The sequence below is a fragment of the Ochotona curzoniae genome, unplaced genomic scaffold, assembly GCF_017591425.1.
Source record: "Ochotona curzoniae isolate NIBS_2020 unplaced genomic scaffold, NIBS_Ocur_1.0 contig_2723, whole genome shotgun sequence".
Taxonomy (NCBI): domain Eukaryota; kingdom Metazoa; phylum Chordata; class Mammalia; order Lagomorpha; family Ochotonidae; genus Ochotona; species Ochotona curzoniae.
The window spans coordinates 18,948,457-18,970,362 of record NW_024465573.1 but is presented as its reverse complement, the minus strand read 5'-3'; the positions used below and the strand labels follow the sequence as shown (position 1 = coordinate 18,970,362).

The window sequence follows — 21,906 nt, the reverse complement described above, 5'->3', positions numbered from 1 at the left end:
AGATACTTACACTTCCTCCCATCTTGGCTTCCTCATTTATATCTTGGGCATATAAATACTCAAGCTGGATTAAGTCTTCTTTCTTGTGCTTCTTTTCTTGGATGCCTTTCCTAGAGGAATAGGCCCTATTCCTGCCTGCCACCCTGCCATAAGGAATCCCTGAATTCCCTCCTATGCTGGTTTCTAGGATCTGCTGCTGTCCTACTTCCTCTGGCTTCCAACACTTGTTCTGGACCAGGATTGGAATTACATTTCTGCTGATCAGAACTGATGGCTCCTCTTCCTAGTTCTCCTAAGATCTTAACAGCCCTAAGCTATCTTTCCCAAAGGTTGAACTCTCTTAGTTCCTACCACAGCTAAGAAAAAGTGTAACAGGTACATTTATTTAAAAGGCCAATTATACACATTCCTGCAGTCATGGAGACCTCAAATTGAACCTACACGAAGGCTTCGTTCCACCATATTTGTCCTCAATTTTCTCTTTACAGACTGAAAAGAAATGGTATAAGGTCTAGAGGATGTAGAAGCCTTTTTTTTTTTTTTTTTAAGATTTATTTGTTTTAAAAGGCAAGGACAAAGAGAAAGAAAGAGACACAGAGATATTTCATCTGCTGGCTCACTCCCCACATAGCAAGTGACAAGCCAGGAGCCAGGAACTGTAGCCAGGCCTCCTGCACAGGTGGCAGGAACTCAAATACTCAAATCTTCATTAGCTCTCTCCAGGTTTGCTGTCAAGGAGCTGGACTGGAAGCACAAGAGATGGGATTCAAACTGGCACTCTAATACAGAATGTGTATGTTTTGAAAACAACATTTTAACCCACTGTGGCACAGTGCACAACCCTGAAGCCCATTCTTCCTATATGTGTGTGTATATGTATATGTTTTATTTGGCCTTGTGCAATAGCCTAGTGGCTAACTCCTTACCTTAAATGCACCAGTTCGTATCCTGGCTGCTCCACTTCCCATCCAGCTCCCTGCTTGTGGCCTGGGAGAGCAGTACAGGATGACCAAAAGCCTTGGGATCCTGCACCCACATGGGAGACCTAGAAGAAGCTTTTGGCTCCTGGCTTTGGATTGGCTCAGCTCCAGCCATTGCAGCCACCTGGGGAGTGAACCAGCAGATGGATGATCTTTCTGTCTCTCCTCTCTGTAAATCTGCCTTCCCAACTTAAAAAAAAATTTAAGAAAATATCTTTTAAAAATTATTTAAAATGTAGAGCTACAGAGAGCTGGAGAAAGAAAGAGAATTTCCATCTGCTGACTCATTCCCCAAATGGCCAGAAAGACCAGAGTGGCCTCAGGTAGAAGCCAGGAGCCAAGACTTCCGGATTTCCCACATGCATGCAGGAGCCCAAGTACTTGGGTCATCCTTCACTCCTTTCCCAGGCACATCAGCACGGAGCTGGAGCAGATGCAACTTGAAACCAGTGCCCATAAGGGATGCCAGCATGACAGGTGATAGTTTAACCTACTATGTCTCAATACTGTCCCCTGAAGCCCATTCTTAAGTGTGCAGTCTGTCATAACAGTATATGGTAAATGTGGTAGAAGAGGCTCCTGGCATCAACAATTTAGAGAAACAGTTCCCAGCAGGTGCTCTAACAGATGCTGATGAATTACATGGGAGAAGAAGCCTCCGTGGTTAATAATTCTAAACCTTTCAGGCTTACATATTTATAACAGACATCCTTTAGTCTTTTAATATGCTATTACTCACTGTGAGTCTTCAAGCCCATTAGGTGTTTCTCAAACTTATATGACCACAGGGCTTATCCGCTGTTTGAAAAGTTTCAAACCACTTAGGTTCAGACTATGTTTCTGGAAAATATTGCTGAGTTACACTATAGGCTAGTCCAAGTGAGTTACACTTTGGGAAAAAAACTGCTCCTGAAAAACATAGTTGGCACTGTGGTGCAGCCAGTTAAGCTGCCACTTGCAATAACAGCATCCCATATGGGGATGCCAGTTAGTGTTCTGGCTGTCCTGCTTCTGATCTAGCTCCCTGCTAATGTGCCTGAAAATGGCCGAGTGTTGTGGCCCCTGCCATTCATTCGGAAGATCCAGATGAAGTTCCTGGTTCCTAGCTTCAAACACTCTCCTGCCTGGTTGTTGTGGCCATTTGGAGTCAGTGGATTCTCTGTATTTCCCTCTCTTTGTCATTCTGCCTTTTTTTTCTTAAAAACATTTCATTGTATTTATTTAAAAGCCAGAGATTCTCTCTCTCTCTCTTCTCTGAGTCATGTGTGTGACATACACACACACACAATTTTTCTATCTGCTGGTCCATTTGCCAAATGGCTAAGGCTGAGCCAGGTCAAAGCCAGGAGCCAGGAATTTCATCCAAATCCCCCATGTGGATAGTGGCTTAACCTGCTGCACCACATGCCAGCCAGCTCCTGTCACTATGCCTTTCAGATAAATCTTAAACACACACACACTCACAATGTATATTTTCTACTTCTAGGTATTTATTCAGCAGCTACACAAATATTCCGGCTTGAGAAAATACATTTAAGGTCATTAGCGAGTTCACTGTTTACACTAACAGAGTGCAGAAATAAGCCAGAAATAATATTAATAGTAGACTGAGCTGATAAATTATCATATACACATATACCAAAATATTGTATATAGCCATAAAAATACCTAGCAAGGTCCATATACACTGAAATAGAATGACCTCCAAGATACACTGCTAAATTGAAAAAAAAAAAAAAAACAGGTTGTCATGCTGTATCTAGAGGATACTACAATGTGGATAAAAATGTGGGGCATGGAAAACTTGGAAAAAGTGGGCTTCCGACTGATTGATTTCTAAGTGATATAGCCATTTGGGGAATGAACCAGTAGATGAAAAATTCTCTCTCTCTCTCTCTCTTTCTGCAGCTCTGACTTTCAAGTAAGTAGGGCCTAGCATGATGGCTCAACTGGCTAATCCTCTACTGCCAAGCACTGGCATCCCTATTTGAGGAGTGAACCAGCAGATGGAAGATCTTTTTCCCTGCCTCTCCTCTTCTCTATAAATACACCTTTCCAATAAAAATAAATAAATCCTTAAAACCAGTAAATAAAGCTTTCTTTTAAAAATGTGTGTGGGTAAATGATGCATGCATTATGTGCTAACAACTAATAAGCTTCCTCCAGGAAAGACAACTGGATGACTGGTTGTAGGACAAAGGCTGGCAGGTTGACTTTTCAGTTTAACCTTTTGTACATTGACCCACTGGAATGTTATTAATGATCCAAAAACTAAACAAATTATAATCTCTGTCTAAAAAGGGCATGCTTTCAAACTGAAGAGGACATTCTACATAAAGACACAAACAAGAGACACAGAGGGAAGCAGCAGTCCCAGAGGGAAGCCTAGCAAAACAAAGGTCCAGTGCTCAGGGGTCTGACTTTTCCCAGGAGCACAGGGCCTGCCCGAGGCCCCTAGCAAATTCCAACCATCCTGCTCAAGGCTCACCATTCACAGACACACCCCCTCACAGAGTGTTTTGTTTAAAGAATCAAGTGTCTTCCTTTTTACCTTTATCCCCTGCAAGTTTCTGGCTTCCTGTTTACACTTCAGCAGCTCCTTCTGCAAACCAAATATAGTTAGATCAGATGGCAGCATCTGGACTGCTTCAGAAGCATGACCTCACTCCGTCAGCCAGCAGACAAAACCCAGTTACCATTCCACCAAAAATTAACCCTCTGCTGAATTACTGACTCAGTACCCAGAATAGGCTGGCAGTGGAAACAAACAGAACCCATCCGCATGGGTCTCTGGGGCACCCTGGCCACACTGCCTAGGCAGAGAGGAGTCTCACCAAGGAAGAAGACACCCATTTCCACAGGCTCACCACAGCCAGCATGCTCCACCACCAGGAAAGTCTATACCCTTTTCACGAAAGTTGAGGATCACAAGTAACTATGCCTGTCCCCAACGATGAAACAGCCAGCCCACTCCGCAATGTTCAGCAAGAGTTATGGTGTTTCTGAGTCTCCAAGAAGGTACTGATCTCTGTGGCCCAAACAAAAATCTGCCACCTGATTAATTATCCATTAAAATACATTAAATACAGATATATGACTGTCATTAGTAAAGAAATTTTAGAAGAAGCACACTCAGACTATGTTCTCTTTTTTTTTCCAACTGCTTTAACATATGCAAAAGTGAGATCCTTAATGTCTCCTCAGAGGTGCTCAAGAATTCCTCTACTAGAAATTCAGATCTGGGAGTATGTTTATGCACGTGTATTGGGAAAGGGTTAAAACATACACTACAGGGCCCGGCGCGGTGGCGCAAGTGGTTAAAGGTCCTCGCCTAGCACGCCCGGGATCCCATATGGGCGCCGGTTCTAATCCCGGCAGCCCCGCTTCCCTTCCAGCTCCCTGCCTGTGGCCCGGGAAAGCCAGTCGAGGACGGCCCAAAGCTTTGGGACCCTGCACCCGCGTGGGAGACCTGGAAGAGGCTCCTGGCTTCGGATCGGCATAGTATCGGCCCGTTGCGCTCACTTGGGGAGTGAATCATCGGACGGAAGATCTTCCTCTCTGTCTCTCCTCTCTCTGTATATCCGCCTTTCCAATGAAAAAATAATAAAAATAAATCTTAAAAAAAAAAAAAACATACACTACAAATTCAAACAAAAAGAAGAAACACTGCTGTTTCAGAATTGTGTGAAGTAGTCATCAAAAAAGCCACACTTAGATCCATTTTTTTTCTGTTAGGTTACATCAACGAATATTTTGGTTAATATTGGGAACCATTTCAAAAAGGTACAATCAATAATGCTATATATTATATATATACCAAAATCAGAAAAGTATGACATATTTGGGCTATACCTCTCTTTCAATCAAGGACATAATACAGATACAGCCAGCACTCCAATTCCCATCACATCTCTGTTAATTTTCCTGAATTTAATCTGTAACATTCTCACATTTTTTGCAAAGGATAAAACATGCATGTCCTAACCTACCTTTAGGTCTTGATTTTCCTCCAGACTCTGATCCAGGCGACTTTGGATTATGATCTGAATATAAGACAACAAAGATGCTTATGCTCAAAGACTGTGAAGTCCAGAGGCCAGCTGGTCAGCAAATATTTATTGAGCACCTACTAGATACAAAGAACAGCAAACAAGTGCTGCCTCTGATGGAAGCCTGTGCCCACGAGTGCAGCAGGTAGATCAATATGGACAATGCTGAGAATTCACATGTGTGTGGTGAAGGCAGGGTAGGGTTGAGGAAGAAGAAATGGCAAGGGACAAAGTTGGAGAGGAAAACAGGGACCAGACCACAAAGTGCAAATGAGTGCAATAGGGTCATTGATGGAATGTTTCGTGCAAACAGGTGACAAGGTGAGGAGTCTGCTTTAGAGTCTCCGGCCTCTGAAAGCTGAATGTGCCCCAGAAGCACAGGTGTCAAAAGCTTGGTCCCCACAGTGGTGGGAACCTTTCAGAGGTGGGGGTCTAATGGCAGGTACCTAGGTTACTCATGGGGTGCCGCAGAGGTCATTCTTAAGTGATCTATTGAGTTCTCATGACGATGTTATAAAGGCTTGAGTTTTTGAGTCCATCACTCTCTGTTCCCGGCTCCTCCAGTACATGGAGCCAAACTAGCAGCCATGCTATTTAGACTTTGATCCTCCAAAACTGAGCTACATAAACCTTTTCTGAGTGTAAGTTAGCAGACCCAGGAATTTTGTGAAAATAACAAAAGACTTACTAATATAGTAAGTTATTTTCATGTTTCACAGAATATGAATCAGATGAGGACAAGGAAGCAATGTGAAAAAAATCAGTTAAAAGGCCCTAGGTTACAGATGATGGCCTGAGTTAAATAAGGGGTTTATGACAATGAGGAAAATAAGATTAAGATATTAAAAAGGCAAACTGAGTGCCTGACATGGTAGCCTAGGGGCTAAAGTCCTCGTCTTGCACTGGGATCCCATGTGGGAGGTGGTTCATTTCCTGGCTGCTCCATTTCCCATCCAGCTCCCTGCCTGTGGCCTGGGAAAGCAGTCGAGGACGGCCCAAAGCCTTGGGACTCTGCACCCACATGGGAGACCTGGAAGAAGCTCCTGGCTCTGGTTTCAGATCGACTCAGCTGCAGCCGTTGCGGCCACTTGGGGCTGTAAATCTGACTTTCCAATAAATATAAATAAATCTTTAAAAAAAAAAAAGAAGAGGAGTAAGAAGATGCCAGTGTTGTAGCATATGGGGTTAAGCTACCACCTACAGAGCTGGCATCCATCCCATACACAAGTGCCTGTTGGAGTCCAAGCTGCTCTGCTCTGACTGCGCTTCCTGCTTATGTATATGGGACCCCTGACACCTATGTGATTTCAGAATGGAGTGAGAGGCTCCTGGCTTTGGCCTGGGTTCAGCCCTGAATGCTGTGCCCATCTGGGGAGTAAACCAGGGGGTAGAAAATCTCTTTTTCTGTCACCCTGCTTTATAAATAAGTCCTTAAAGAAAGAATATTCAAGGAAGGTATCCATATTACAATATTTCTATTTGGGCCATTTGGATAGATACATCTGAAACAGACATCCAAAACACAAGTAGTGGGTCCAGTGCAGTAGCCTAGTGACTAAAGTCTTCACCTTGCATCCACTGGGATCCCATATGAATGCCAGTTCGTGTCCTGGCTACCCTACTTCCCATTCAGCTCCCTACCTGTGGCCTGGAAAAATAGTCTAAGATGGCCTAAAGCCTTGGGATCTTGCACCCACATGAGGACCTGGCTCCTAGCTTCAATTAGCTCAGCTTCAGCCATAGGGGCCACTTGGGGAGCAAACCAGTGGATGGAAGATCTTTATCTCTGTCTCTCCTTTCTCTGTATATCTACCTTTCCACTAAGAATAAATAAATCTGAAAACAAAAAAGACGAGTATTTTGGTGGTGATGGTTTACCGGACTATAAAAAATAACTTTGAGGACTCATGGAAATTGAGATGTTAATGGGACATTAATGTGTAAACTGCATAAAGAAATCCTGAACTCCTTAGAGAGAGAGCTGAGCTGGAAATAAATGAGGAACAGGTGGGACGTGAGCAAAAACATGGAGACAAATAACACTGCCTCCCCAATGAATGCTTAAGACACATGAGGGCTCTGAATGCAGGGCCACCACAGTAAAGGGACCCGCCCAAAGAGAAGCTCCCAAGGAGACGTGAGGGAAACTCCACAATCATAAGGTCACAGGCCTGACTTCTCACCACCACATCTCCAGCAACTTCAAATAGTACCTGCCCGTGGTTGGTGCTTGACAAATATTTGTTGACTGACTCAATGAATGAAGAAGGGAAGAGCAGCCAATGTACAGGGGGAAAACGAGCAAGGAGATGCAGGGAGGAAGGAATACATCCCGGGAAGACACAGTCAGCGGGACAGAATGCTAAAATCAAGTCACATCCAATAAGCAGAAGTCAGAACACAAAAGATGGAGCTCTCACCAGCTGCTCCTCGGGGTTCACTCCTGGTTCACAGAGGGCCAGCGGCCTCTCCTGCTCATCTTCCGGTAAGGACCCGTGGAGCAGTAAAGCCTGAATAATCACAAAGAAAGAAAGAAAGAAGAAACTTCACTCCCCATCGGATGACTCAATTCAGAGTTGGCCTGGTAAGCTCATCAGAAGTGAAATCACAACCTGGCATCCTCTAGAAATTTCCTTGGTAAGTTTTGCTCCTGAAATATTTCCAATTGTACCTCTTAAAACTAGTTCCTTTTGCCAGGTCCACACTCTGGGCCTCTTTCATCCCCCTGGACACACATGAATCCTCTGCTCTAAGACTCCTTGGCCCCAAAGTAAACCAAACAGACATTCCTTGCAGAAATAACAGACACATTTCAAACGGGAGCTGCTCATACTGTTTTACCAGGTGGAATGTGATCTAACGAGAGGACAGAATTATCCCGACTTTGAAAATTTACTATGAAGAATCATTTTGAACACAATTAGAACACTGACTTCAGTTTATCTGATTTTTGTTTTCATAATTCTTCATTTTTAACTCCCAAAGGCCTGGACAGAACAAGAAGGAATACATATTTACAGAGAGCTGCCCTCTTTCATTTCAGCTCCTCAAACCAGGCTCTGCTTTCACTAGAATATTCCTTGGTAGAACAGGAAGGCAGCTTTACCCTGAATCTGAGGAAGCTCAAGTTCAGCCCCTCCCCAGACCTTATGCCTGACATTCTATTCATAATTTTAAATATTACACTGGAAGAAAGCCTCCTAAATCACATGTATGTGTACTTTGGGACTCATAAAACTTTGATCTGAGGCTGGTGTTATTACACTCTGGGTTATACCACTACACAGCTAGGAATGCCCGAATTCCATATCAAAGTGCCTGTGATCAAGTTCTTCCCCTGTTTCCAATTCAGCTTCCTGATAATGCAAACCCTGAGAGTCAGCAGATGATAGCTGTAACAGTAACTGGGCCCCTGACACAGACAGGAGACCCAGACTGAGCCCAGGTCCCCGACTTTGGTCTGGCCCAGCCCTAGCTGTTGCAGGCATTTAGACAATAAAACAAAGTAGGGGAATCACTCTCTTTTTAAAATGAAATATTTATTTTTGTTTATTTGAGAGGTGAGGTGATAGAGAGCAGCAGGGAGGGAAGAAACAGAGATTGTCCATATTCTGGTTCATTCCACAAATGGCTGCCACAGATGGAGCTGGGCCAGGTGGAGCCAGGAGCCTGAAACCTTACTTGGGACTCATTACATGGGTGGAAGTGACCCAACTGCTTGGACCAGCAGCTGCCTCTTTCCCAGAAACAGTGGCAGGGAGTTGGATCAGAGACAGAGAAGGTGGTTTTTCAAAACAGCACTCTGAAATGGGGTGCCTGTTTCACAAGTAGCGGCTTAACTTGCTTTACAACACCACTGGCACCTTCTCTTTTTCTGTTTCTCTTACTCTGTCTTTCAAATAAATAAACAAGAGAAAAAAAAAAAAACCTTGGAACCTCCCTCTGCAGGTAGGTATCATGAGACTTAATCAGCTCTGTGAAAGATTGGAAAATGTCTCTATTTTCTATCACACTTATGTCTCAGAGCTGTTCAGGCTTAGTCCTGTTTCAATAAACACTAACGTAAACTCATAAGTGAAACTTAAAATCTACCCAATGGTTTATCTACCAAAAAATAGTAAGAAAATTTTTCTAAGGCAAATGAATTTGGTTATCCTACGGAGTAATTTTAAGGGGCACAGACACAAGTTAGAAGCCACTGGGCTGTAGGGAGCTAAGAGAACAACATGAAATAATTATCAACTGTAATGTCAGCCATTCAACAAGCTCTAACTAAAGGCTGTTAATATGTCAGAAATCTTAGCTGGAGCTGAGCCTGCAACTTGCTCATCACTGAAAGAGTTAAAAAGCCCTGTAGATGCTCTGAGCCCCTTTGTATTCCACAATGGAACTGAATTCTCATTGTGATCATGTGGCTGTGAGTTAGAACTCTTCTGTTTGCAGGGAATATGAAAATGCTGACTTTCTGCCTGTCAATTCTCTTCGTTTTCTATCTAATCTGCCATCAAATTTCTTCCAGAATAAAAAATGCAAACCCAATTCAAAGCCAAAGTCATGAACATCTATGTTCATATAATGTAAATTATCCTGGAAAAACCTTGTTTGGGTATAATCCCAATATTCTACAGAAATACTTCCTATTAAAATACAGGGGAAAAAAAAATAACAACAAAGACACCTCCTTAAGGTATCCTTCACAGAAATGGCAGAAAAGGAATCTAAAAGGCCTCATCAGTCAGCCGTTCCAAAAGTACACAACTAACGGGAGGGAGGTGTAGCACCTGACAACTTTTTGTGGGTAACTGTTTCTACAATAAACATCCATCTCTCCAACCCTTCCCAGTTCTTGGGGTAAGTATGAATGCAAACTGTTGTACCACAGCACCAATCTCCTTTTTGCTTTAGGAACCCTTTGTGTTTCTGCCCTGTTGCTGACTGGCTGGGAGCACACCCTCCACCGCCTGCCGGCTGCCAGAGCCACACACATAATGTGGGCTTTGTTTACGTATCCATAAATATTTCACAATTCCGAAGCAGTGCAGCTCCCAGAACAAACAGAAAGGAATATACCTAGGCAATTCAGGGTCATCGGCCCACCACCGGGGCTCCCCAAAACCCAGACTGGATACACCAAGAGAGGAAAGAGGGAGTCATTCGGGGTGGAAGCCATGTCAAGTGGGTCAGTCAGTCTCTGGGGGATGTTTGCTGAGCTGACACTACAGGTACAGGAACAACTGAAGAGCTTTGTTACTCAAGGAAAACCTCTTCTACCTGCTCATTAAACCCTGGCATCCGTTTGCAAATGGCATAGGAGTGAGTAAAGTGCTTTAGCTAGACTAATGGAAAATGGATACCTGGCAGCACTTCTGGCTCTCACATCTTTCCTACTGGAGAACTCCTAGCAAAAAATCCCATCTATATTCACTGTGCCATTCTCTGCTGACAGCTACGACTGCAGGTCTGTAAGCACATGAGGGAGAGAAACCCACCTGCAAAGCAGAGTCAGCACAAGGCTTTCAGATGAACCAGTAGCGCCTGGGTTTGCAAAAATCCTAACAGCTGTGCTATAAACAATACCACCACCACCCAAGTCCATTTAAAGTGCTCACACAAGGAATTTTATTCTTTGGATCCTACTTCCTCTTTCTGAACTTTCCTTTCTGTTCTCATCTCCCATAAAACAAAAGTCAATTCACTTTCAGTTAATAACAATCAAGAGGTGCACCCGGGACAAACTACAAGGGCAAGAGCTACCTGTAGTCCTGATATCATTTTCTTTGCTTCTTCCATTTCTCTTTCTAGATGTTCCTGTTGTTCCAGCAGCTGTTCTTCCCATGGGGTCTGCAGATAAGCTCCAGGGCTCCCTGGCCTCCAGTCTCGGGATAATGGAGAATCTGTCTCCTCTGCAAAGTGAAAAGAGCGAACAGCACGGTTCATGTTGAAGAAAACTGATTTCTGGCACGAAGTGCTGGCAGCTTTAGGACACCAGCCTTCTGAACCTGTCCTCCCGGCACAACCTGGACTTTCCACCAGGTGGAGTTTGACGCATGAAGCGTTGGCAGTAACTCAAGCTCCAGGTTCCTAGCACCTTACTGCTGGTGAAATCTGGCCTCTTTCAACCCTGCAGAAGCAATAACACTCGATAATGGAGTCTTGGTTTGGAACTCACGGATCTTACTCCTGGGCCCCTAAACCAGGCATTTCCTGAGTCTGAGTTCACCAAGAAATGAGCTGTCAGTGCAACAAAAATAAAATTCCTCTTGGTTACTCTACAACTTTAGAGACCTTGATTCAATGACTTTGACCATTCAGCCATAACTGAACCCCTTTCAAATGTAACACTGGTGAGTCACACAGCAAACAAAGTAGTAAGAACATACTTACACAATTGCTAAATGTCTCCTTGCTTTTATTTTCCTGTTATTAAAATTTCTTGTCTCTATTCTCTTTGTCTATTTTATCCTGCCTAATTGCACATACAGCCATATAAAGTGCATTATGGGGCCCGGCGGTGTGGCCTAGCATCTAAAGTCCTCGCCTTGAACGCGCTAAGATCCCATATGGGCCCTGGTTCTAATCCCGGCAGCTCCACTTCCCATCCAGCTCCCTGCTTGTGGCCTGGGAAAGTAGACAAGGATGGCTCAATGCTTTGGGACCCTGCACCCATGTGGGAAACCTGGAAGAAGTTCCTGGATCTTGGCTTCGGATCGGCATAGCATCAGCTATTGCGCTCACTTGGGGAGTGAATCATTGGACAGAAGATCTTCCTCTCTGTCTCTCCTCCTCTCTGTATATCTGACTTTCCAATAAATAAATAAATCTTTAAAAAAAAATAAAGTAGGGCCCGGCATGGTGGCGCAAGTGGTTAAGGTCCTCGCCTAGCACGCCCGGGATCCCATATGGGCACCGGTTCTAATCCCGGCAGCCCCGCTTCCCTTCCAGCTCCCTGCCTGTGGCCCGGGAAAGCAGTCGAGGACGGCCCAAAGCTTTGGGACCCTGCACCCGTGCGGGAGACCCGGAAGAGGCTCCTGGCTTCGGATCGGCATAGTATCGGCCCGTTGCGCTCACTTGGGGAGTGAATCATCGGACGGAAGATCTTCTTCTCTGTCTGTCCTCTCTGTATATCCGCCTTTCCAATAAAAAAATAATCAAAATAAATATTTTTTTTTTAAAAAAGGGGAAGTCTAAAAAATGAGAGCTCTTTGGGGTTCTTTCCATACCCTCAAGCAAGCCTGATGTGCACCTACCTACTCTGTATGTTCTTGCAGACATTGCATTTCCTACTATTGCCTCCAAAATTCATGTAAGTGGAGAAAGTACTGCCGTGATTTGTATACAATGAAATAATAAAAACCATTAAGGGGTTGGTGTTGTGGCACAGTGAGTTAAGTTGCCATTTGTGACACCAGAATCCCATATGAACTCAGGATTGAGTCCTTGTTGTTTCACGTGTTTTTTTAAAAGGTTTATTTATTTTTATTGCAAAGTCAGAGATATACAGAGAGGAGAAGAGACAGAGAGGAAGATCTTCTGTCCAATGATTCACTCCCCAAGTGAGCGCAATAGCTGATGCTATGCCGATCCGAAGCCAGGATCCAGGAACTTCTTCTGGGTATCCCACACGGGTGCAGGGTCCCAAGGCTTTGGGCTATTCTCAACTGCTTTCCCAGGCCACAAGCAGGGAGCTGGATGGGAAGTGGAGCTGCCGGGATTAGAACCAGGGCCCATATGGGATCCAGGCATGTTCAAGGCAAAGACTTTACCCACTAGGCCATCGTGCCAGGTCCAGCATTTTTTTTTAACATTTATTTATTTTTATTAGAAAGTCAGATATACAGAGAGGAGGAGAGTCAGAGAGGAAGATCTTCTATCCAATAGTTCACTCCCTAAGCAGCCGTAATGGCTGGAGCTGCTCCAATCTGAAGCCAGGTGCCAGGAGCTTCTTCCAGGTCTCCCACATGGGTGCCTTGTCCCAAAGCTTTGGGCTGTCCTCGACTGCTTTCCCAGGCCACAAGCAGGCAGCTGGATGGGAAGCAGGGCAGCCAGGATTGTACCGGCGCCCATATGGGATCTCAGGCTACAGGGAGAGGGCTTTAGCCACTAGGCTATCATGTTGGGCCCTGTACCACTTCTTTTTTTTTTTTAAGACCTACTTATTTACTTTTATTGAAAAGTCAGATTTAAAGAGAAGGAGATACAGAGAGAAACGTCATGTATTTACTGGTCACTCCCCAAGTGGCCACAGTGTCTGGAGCTTAACCAATCCGAAGCCAGGATCCCAGGAGCACCTTCCAGGTCTCTCATGTGGGTGCTTTGGGATTTGGGCCATCCTATACTACTTTCTTTTTTTTTTTTTTTTAAGATTTATTTTATTTTTATTGGAAAGGCAGATATACAGAGAGGAGAGACAGAGAAGAAGATCTTCCCTCCGATGATTCACTCCCCAAGTGAGCACAATGGCCGATGCTATGCCGGTCTGAAGCCAGGAGCCTCTTCCAGGTCTCCCACACGGGTGCAGGGTCCCAAAGCTTTGGGCCGTCCTCGACTGCTTTCCCAGGCCACAGGCAGGGAGCTGGATGGGAAGTGGGGCCACTGGGATTAGAACCGGCACCCATATGGGATCCCGGGCGTACAAGGGGAGAACCTTAACCACTGCGCCACCGTGCCGGACCGACCCATCCTATACTACTTTCTAAGGCAATAAGCAGGGAGCTGAATCAGAAGTGGAGCAGCCAGGATACGAACTGGTGTTTATATGGTATCCCGCTGCTTAGAGGTAGAGGATTATCCAGTTGAGCTATCATTGCAGGCCTCATCATACCACTTCTGATACAGCTTCCTGCTAAAGCACCCGGAAAAGCAGCAGATGGCCTAAGTACTTGGATCCCTTCACCCAAATGAAAGACTCCAGTGGAAGACCCCAATGAAGCTCCAGGTTCTTGGCTTTGGCCATTCCCACTCCAAGCCACTGCAGCTATTTGGGGAGTAAACCAGCAGATGGAAGGTTTCTGTCTATTTCTTTCTCCATTTTTTCCTCTTTCTGTGTCACTCTGCTTTTCAAAAAAACAAATAAATAAATCTTTTTCTTTTTAAATGTTCGGTTGAGTAAAGCTTCTGACTGTACCAAAAATATTTCCTAACTCATAAGCAGCCAGGCTAGGGAAGGCCTGTCTATGCTACCACAAGTTTTCTGACAGCGAACACCTATGAAATGACATTCTGCCAGAGGATAAGCACATTAATTGGGTCAGAAGCATTACAGCCCTTGAGCTGATCCTGCACGTTCAAATCGTGGAGAAAGAGTAGCCCAGAGGGCTGAGGAATGGGAGTCAGGACTGTAACACTGCTCAAGCTGAGCTAGAGAGACAGAGAGTACCTGTTCTGTTCGCTAGTCCTTCGGGTGGAATAACCACAAAATCAGCCTTCTCCGACTGAGTTATAATGGACTCACTCTTGGCACTGTGGATAGGACTGGGTGAAGTCAGGCTGTGATCAAAGAGAAAGGAAGACAAGGGATTATTATGAATTGTTATTTAGAAAACAACTTCCACAACTTATCCCATGTTAATCATCTTACTCCCATCACCTGACACAAGAACATAGCCCATAGTAAGAACAACTATCTCTTTAGGGAAAAAAAAAAAAACTAGCTGTTGAATTATGAACTTGTTGAATGAATAGCTCAGTCCCAGGAATTCTGTTCCACAACAAGGCTGCTTTTATGCCTAATCAATTGAGAAGGGAATCATCAGAAAGATAAGTAGTCCAGCATTTAAAGGTCTGTAAAGTTTGTTTTCATTTACCGCCCACCACTGCCACAAGTGTCATCTTCTGTCCCCTTGTCAGAGTTGGACGACAGTGTTTTAGTAGATTTGGGAACTAAAAGGAAATTCTATTTCCAAAACTTCTCTCATGAAAATGATACCAGCAAGCAATCGCAGCAGGTGAGATCTGAGTTCAGTGCAAAAGAAGACCAGGCTTGTGGGTGGCTTTTGGGAAGTTTAGGGGTAGAAACTTCCAGAGTATATATACTGCCAGACTGTTCACGGGCGCAAGGATATGTCAACAATTCAGCCAGAATACAAAACGAAGAGTAATACATCAAAGGGGGAAATCTGTTGGGGTGTGGTGTTGGTAGAATAATGGTCTACTTGATGTACTCTTTCAAACTGTCATTGGCAACCTCTCAATAATTCTACTACCTTTGGAATTCTAAACCCCTACTTCAGCAAATCCACAAGACAAGAAGGGAATGGGAGGCTGACGCTTCCATCCCATGGGGATAAAGGAGTGGGAGGAACCAATGCTTTCTGAGCTGCACCTTGAGAACATCAGCACTGAAACAATCTCAGGGGCTCCGGGGTCTGCAAGCCCAGCCCCCTCTCAGGAATTCTTTCCAAATCCATCACCCAGACAACAGGGAAAGTGTCTAGGGGTCACTGACCCACATAATGTGCCCCTGAAGTCTCTCAGGCTAATCCTCACAACCATGATCGGGAGTTAACATTGCATCCTCCTGGAAGCCAGCAAAAAACATGTACCCAAAGACAGCAGCCAAAGATTTCTGAAGCTGTGGCGAGCCTAGGGACTAACATCCCAGCCTCCTTGACATTTAGAATCTAAGAGTCTTGGTGGAAAAGACCTCAGTCTCTTTCTGCTTCGGATCACAGAGAATGAGTGCTGTGCGACTTCAAAGAACGCGGTTGAAGCACATCTACAGAACTCTAGCACAAACAGGCGTGAGGTGTGGGGAGTAGCAAGTGGTATTCAGAAATGGTGACAGGGGGCTGGCATTGTGGCTTAGCAAGTTAAGCTTCTACCTATGGTACTGGCATACAGCTCCCTGCTAATGAGCCTGGAAAAGTAGTGGAAGGTGGCCCCAGTTCTTGGTCCCCTGTATCCAAGTGAGACACATGGATGACACCCCAGCCACTGTGGCCATCTGGGAAGTGAACCAGCAGATGGAATATCAGGTTCTCTTTCTCTAACTGTGCCTTTCAAATCAATACAAAATTTTTTAAGTGATGTCTGCTTTCTAGAACTCTCAGTACTTTATAGACCTATCTCTACTATCTTTCACCACTTAAGCAATCTGACATTCAAGCCAACACCAATTAGCTGTTAGAAAAGCTCTCATCTAAGGGCTTTTATAAGGAGAGTAGATTTACGACTGCGTAAACCTCAGCATTTACCTTCTGGGTAATCCAAGACTAGAAAGAAGCCTGCAACAGCTGCTCCTCTTTGAGAAAAAATAAAACAACACTTTCTCAGCTGACAAGGTGCCATGGCTGACATGTTCCACTGCCTGCATTTGGCTGGACCACAGTGGGTAAGTGTGAGACAAAGGGGGGTGGAGAGCCCACAGTGTGAACCTAGGATGCTGGAAAACTGCTTTCCTAAAAGCCAGACGCATGCTCAGTTCCACCTTCTCCCTTCTAAGGGTGTCTCCCATATAAGGGCAAAAGGAGGCGGATGTCTGGCTATCCAACCCCGTTGGGGGAGTGGCAGAGCAGCCCCAGGAAAACAACACTTCTCTTTCTTGAATTGAGCTGCCAGGGTGAGACCACAGAGAGGTAAGACCTGGAAACTAGGTGGCCAAGTGGGAAGACTGAGGACCTGAAGGAGGAAAGGGTTGGGGCAGGCATCCTGCTGTTTTCCTAAGCACTTTACCGATGAGAAAGCCACATTCAATCCTTCACCTGGGGTCACAGCAAAGTATTTAAGCCCTAATTAATTAAATGGCTTAAACTCCTCTCCGATTAGCTGAAATAAAAAGTCCTAGTTTAAAAACAAGTATTTTCCTCCTTGCCATCATTATCCTGAGGTCAGAGTACAACTGATACCCGCCTTAATTCAGACATCTATCAGTCTCCAGTCTTCACTTAGGAGACAAGTAATTCACAGCAAAAACACTTGCAAATTGGATCCTGATGAGGCTTTTAGGTTGGTGATGGGCAGTAAGAGCACTGTGTATTCCTAAATGGTCCCGCCCTGACCAGAGACACCAACAGGGTAAAGCGCCACTCCTTCCCTCCTAAACCCACCGTCTTTTACAGGGAAAATCCCAGGCCAGCAGCCTGTCCTACCCCAAGAAAGCGCCCCACCCATCACCGTCTGACTGGCCAACAGCATCCTCCAGTCCTGGCCCCGCTCCCACCCATGCCCCCACCTCGAAAGCCAAAGTGGCTTCAGCTCACCATTTGACTTGTGTCCCTCCCATGGTCCCCCTCCGGGCTCCGGCTTCAGCAAGCCTGCTTCCGTGGGTGAATCGGGAGGCGGGGAGCCACAGCGCTCCCCAATTCGGACATGTCTCCCCGCGGTGGGGACGGAAGAAGGACTCCACTAGCAGACCAACTAGCAGGGCTGCTCGCCCCGATGGCCGTGGAAAGTAGGGAGGGCAGTGGCAGGCGTCTCGCTCCTGAGACTAGGATGCTCCCGTGTGAGAGGCGCGGTGTCCCGGCGGCTCAGACTCTGCGGCAGCCTGGCCTCGGCGGAAGCCGCCTCCTCTCGCAGGCGGCCGGTCCCTGGTAGCCGCATCTCGGTCTCCTCGGCCGCACCGCTCCGAGCATGCCCCCAGACGCTGGCATGTCAACCCATCTCCCACTGGGAGAGAGGCTCCCGGAGGCTCGGGCTGCGCGTCGGGTCCCCGGCGGCGAGCGTGCGGGCGATCCCGCTCCGCAGCGCCTCCCTGGTCCCTCCCTTCTCCCCTCCCTTCCCCACCCTCCCAGGCTGTCACACGCGGCGAAGCAGCCCTGGGCTCAGACCCAAGTCCTAGCTCGGCGGCCGACGGCCCTGGGTAAAGGTAGGGGCGCGGGCCAGCAACGGGGCCGGCTCAGTGGAGGCCGAAGATCACACGGCCCAGGACAGGCAAGTGGGGTGGGGGGCGGCCGACGGGCTTTGTGGGTACCGGGGCAGATCAGCACGCGTGGAAACGCTGCTTTTTAATACCGCCCCTCCCTGATGGCCGCGGGGTCCCGGCAGGTCTGGTCCTAATGGAGCCCTCCCGGCTCCCTGCGAGAAGGCAGGCCGGTAGGGTGGAGAGCCGCTGAGCACCCCTCTCCTCCCACCTTCCCCTCCGGCGTACGTTTTTCCTCTGCTGTTTTTTTCCCCCCAAATACAGATAATTTCGCCTGGATGCAGTGAGAGGCTGGCCCGAGGTCTAGAGAGCAACAGGCGCACAGGGCTTCGCCGGTCTCCGAGCCCCAGGGAGAGGGGATGACGCGCCAGGGACTGTCTTTCCATCGCCCTCCATCCCCCAAGCAAACCACTTCCTGGGTCTCCCAGCTCCTTCAAAGGTCACAGAGCGCGTTAAGTGGGCTGGGGCGGGGGGGGGGGGGGGGGAACGGTACAAGAAGTACCTGAACCCGAGCTTTCACAGGTAACCATGAGAAACTCTCTTCTTTTGAGGGTTCCTTGAGAGAAACAGAATGGGGATAGGGCATCTGCAAGAGCTGAGCTAGCGGTCAGCATGACAAGAAAACAGCAAAATGAAGGAGTGAAAAACAGGAAGGGGATTACTAACTATTCTCTTTTGAACCTTCCTGGCTTAGACAACTCTCACGTTTAGCCCACTACAGCCTGCTTCCAGTGGACCCCTCACTGGCACAGTCAGACAGTACCCCTGCCCCTGCCTGAGCCCACAATGCCTGGGAGGAACGGACAGGTGCTCTCAGAGGGAAAGCCAGACTGTCACCAGGCACTATCAGGTTTGGAAAGAAAGGCCTGTAGATACACAGGAAGCAAATCTCACTGCAAAATAAGCCCCTCTGATTCTGTACCAAGTGACAGCCTAAGTCACACACAAGGAAACAATGGTTCAGATTCTCATTAAAGCAACACCTATTGTGTAATAGATACAGGTTTCCTTTTGGAGTGATGCAGGTATCTCCCAAATGGATACAGGTGATGGTTGAACAAATTACAAAGGCACTAAATGCCATGGAATTGGCTACCTAGCATTGAGACATAACAAGTAAGACTGCCCGAGATGCAGCCATCCCATAAGGGTGTCAATTAGAGTCCCTGCTGCTCCACTTACAAGCCGACGTCCTGCTAATGTAACTGGGAAAACAGAGGAAGGTGGGTCAAGTACTTGAGCCCCTGTACCCACATGAGAGACCCAGATGAAACACCTGGTTTAAGCCTGGCCTATCTCTAGCTATTGCAGTCGGAAATGAACTATCGGATGAAGAACCTCTTCCTATCTCTCCTTCCTGCTCTGTAATTCTTTCAAGCAAATCCTTTTTTTGTTCTTTGTTGGAACAAGTTTAATGGTTAATTTTTATGTTAATTTTTAAAATAAAAAAGCACACTGATTAAACAGAAAAATTTTAAAGTTGAACTAGGGTAGCAGAAATATTAAAATACTGGAAAGTGTTCCATCCATATGACCTCAATACATTAGGAAGTGTTCCATCAAAATGGGATGGAATTTTATGCAGAAAACATACAGGAGGAAGAAAACAAACACAAATTATGCAAAGAACAATTAGACTTAAATAGAACAAACCACTCTGTGTTGAGGTAGAAGAGGAAGGGTAACTAGAGCATAAGTTAAATATGATGCAGCAACGGAACTTAGTAAGCTAATATGATCTGGGGATGTGTTTACAGGAACATGATTTACATAAGCCAGAAAAATCATCTTTTTCTGCCTCTGTGCTTGGCATCAATCTTTTCCTGCTTCTGTGCTTGGCACCAGTCAGATTTGTATTAAAGCACTGTGTCCTGCTTTGGTTTCTGTACTTAGCTCCAAGGGATCTAGACAGCCTTTCAGCTAGAGTCACAAACAACATTAACCCACTCACATGCCTAATCTACCACAATTCCCAGCCCTGTACGTCAAGGTTGAAAATACTCTAATGTTGCCAGACAACTCTGCCCGGTTTCCTTTCTTACTATGAGCTTTACTCAGCCTTCTGAAGATAAAACTTAGAGGGCACTAAAACATGCAAATATTACGACCACTGAGCTGGCCCAGACACACCCCAGAGTGGCCAGTGCTAAGCACAAGTCCTGGCGCTAGGACTCTGCACTGAGTTTATCTTTGGGAACAGCACCACCGGCTCACCCTACATTCTTGCCTACATGCAAGCATAAGGCAAACCTGAGGGATCACTCTAAAACCAAACCAACAAAGGAAAGAGAGAGGGACTCCAGTGCTTGACTGCTTGCTGTATTGCTGCTTGAAGCCAAGAACCCTGAGAATGTCCAGCAATTAGCTTTCTGGCCAGAACTGCAGAGGGTAAAGGATATGAGGCCATCATACCTGGAGCAGCTCGACTCAGACGGAGACCTCTGCTGCCCTTCATACTGCTGAACCAGTGCCCGCACGCTCCAGTATGGGTTCTCAATCTCCTCATCCATGCTGCTGTTCCTAAGGTCAGAGGGCATGGGCACAGGACAGGGGTCAGTACCTCATTGCAGCTCACTTCAGCCAACACTGGCACACTGCCATGCTGCCCACTCAGGGAAGAATGTGAGTAAACCAAACCTCTGCATTGAAAACACTTGGAATGCAATAGGGAGGGTAGACGCAACACAAGGAATTCCACCAATGTGTACAACACCTAGAGGTCATGCTCTTCCTCAGCATATACACAATCCCCAAATCATTTCCTGCCAGGCTCCCTAGGGCGGTTTGGCCCTTTGGATACCCTCCAGGGTAGAGCCTCCCCCAGACAAACCGGAACATTGCTCTTCCACAGCTCCCAGGGAAAAAAGCACACTGTAGCAAAGGCTGCTGTTTAAAGTGAGGCACCAGAAAAAGCACATATACATGTTTTCTTTATTTTCTGCTAACTGTATAATAAACATCTCCAAAGAAACTGCCCTCTTTTGGAGTGTCTGCAGTCTGAGTGAAATTTTCCTAGGCTGCATCGTATCATATAAGAGAAGCAATGGGGTGGGGTGGGGGCGGGGAGGAGCAGGCAGGAGGGGCAGGGATCAGTTCCCATCCCTTACCTCTGCCGGTAGCGAAAGACATCCCTTCCCGACCGGGACACGTCGTGACACACGTCGGCCAGAGCAGCAGCTGCTCCCTGGGCCACAGCAGCAGCGCAGTGTGGCTGGTGACTCTGCACAGGAGCTCTGGAATCCCGTCCTTGGCTCACCGTCCTGCTACAGCCAGGTTTGAAATGAGCTGCCAGAGCAAGGACCAGCCTCATGATGGACTTCAGGTTTCCTTCCACAATATCTAAAGGGTGGGCAAAAGAGACCAGGAGGACCTGAACAGGAGGCAGAGACAGAATTCTTCTGCCTCTAATACACAGACAGGGCTAGTGCTAGGGATCAGCACTGTGGGCTAGGTCTCTGCCCTTACAAACCTGTGTTCAGCAAGGAAGGCAGAAGACTTATAACAGTTACTATGAAGCACGATGACATACTGTGATACAAGGTACAGAATTCTTTGGGAGTTTGGGGTGGAGGCATCTTATGAAGGAAAGGGCCTTTATCAGGTAAGGAAAAATATTTCAGGAAGAGGAAGCCGCAGGTGCAAAGGTCTAGAGAAAGCAGGATTCAAAAAGCTCGTGGAGGTAGGGCATTTGGCATAGCAGTTAAGTCACCACTTAGGACACACTCATCCCTATCAGAGTGCCTGATTTCAATCCTGGCTCTTCTATTTTCAATCCAGTTTCCTGCTAATGTGCACCCTGCAATGCAGCAGCAGCTGATGACTGAAATATTTCAGAATGCTGCCATCCCCACGGGAGACCTGGGTAAGTTCCAGGTTCTTACCTGCAGCCTGGTCTAACCCTGGATGTGGGCATTTGGAGAGTGAACCAAATGATGGAAATGTCTTCTCTATATGTCTCTCTTTCTGCTTTTCAAATAAAAAAAGGAAATTAAATATATTCTTAAATTTATTCTTAAATATA

The 21,906-nt window shown here is 46.3% G+C and overlaps 1 protein-coding gene across 2 annotated transcripts in view; it reads right to left on the bottom strand.

Annotated features, from left to right (window-relative positions):
* DIXDC1 (DIX domain containing 1) overlaps positions 1 to 21,906 on the bottom strand; it is a 66,465-nt gene that overhangs the window by 17,441 nt on the left and 27,118 nt on the right. Inside the window, exons 4-10 of one of the 2 annotated variants that reach the window (XM_040976935.1) lie at positions 20,993 to 21,224; positions 20,298 to 20,405; positions 14,406 to 14,515; positions 10,784 to 10,932; positions 7,450 to 7,539; positions 4,970 to 5,023; positions 3,532 to 3,582 (exon numbers count right to left, since the gene is read on the bottom strand). In XM_040976935.1, coding sequence (XP_040832869.1) covers positions 3,532 to 3,582; positions 4,970 to 5,023; positions 7,450 to 7,539; positions 10,784 to 10,932; positions 14,406 to 14,515; positions 20,298 to 20,405; positions 20,993 to 21,224 — 794 coding nt within the window. Of the gene's footprint in view, positions 1 to 3,531; positions 3,583 to 4,969; positions 5,024 to 7,449; positions 7,540 to 10,783; positions 10,933 to 14,405; positions 14,516 to 17,226; positions 17,686 to 20,297; positions 20,406 to 20,992; positions 21,225 to 21,906 lie in introns of those variants that run through there. The other variant, XM_040976936.1, reaches the window with a different exon arrangement.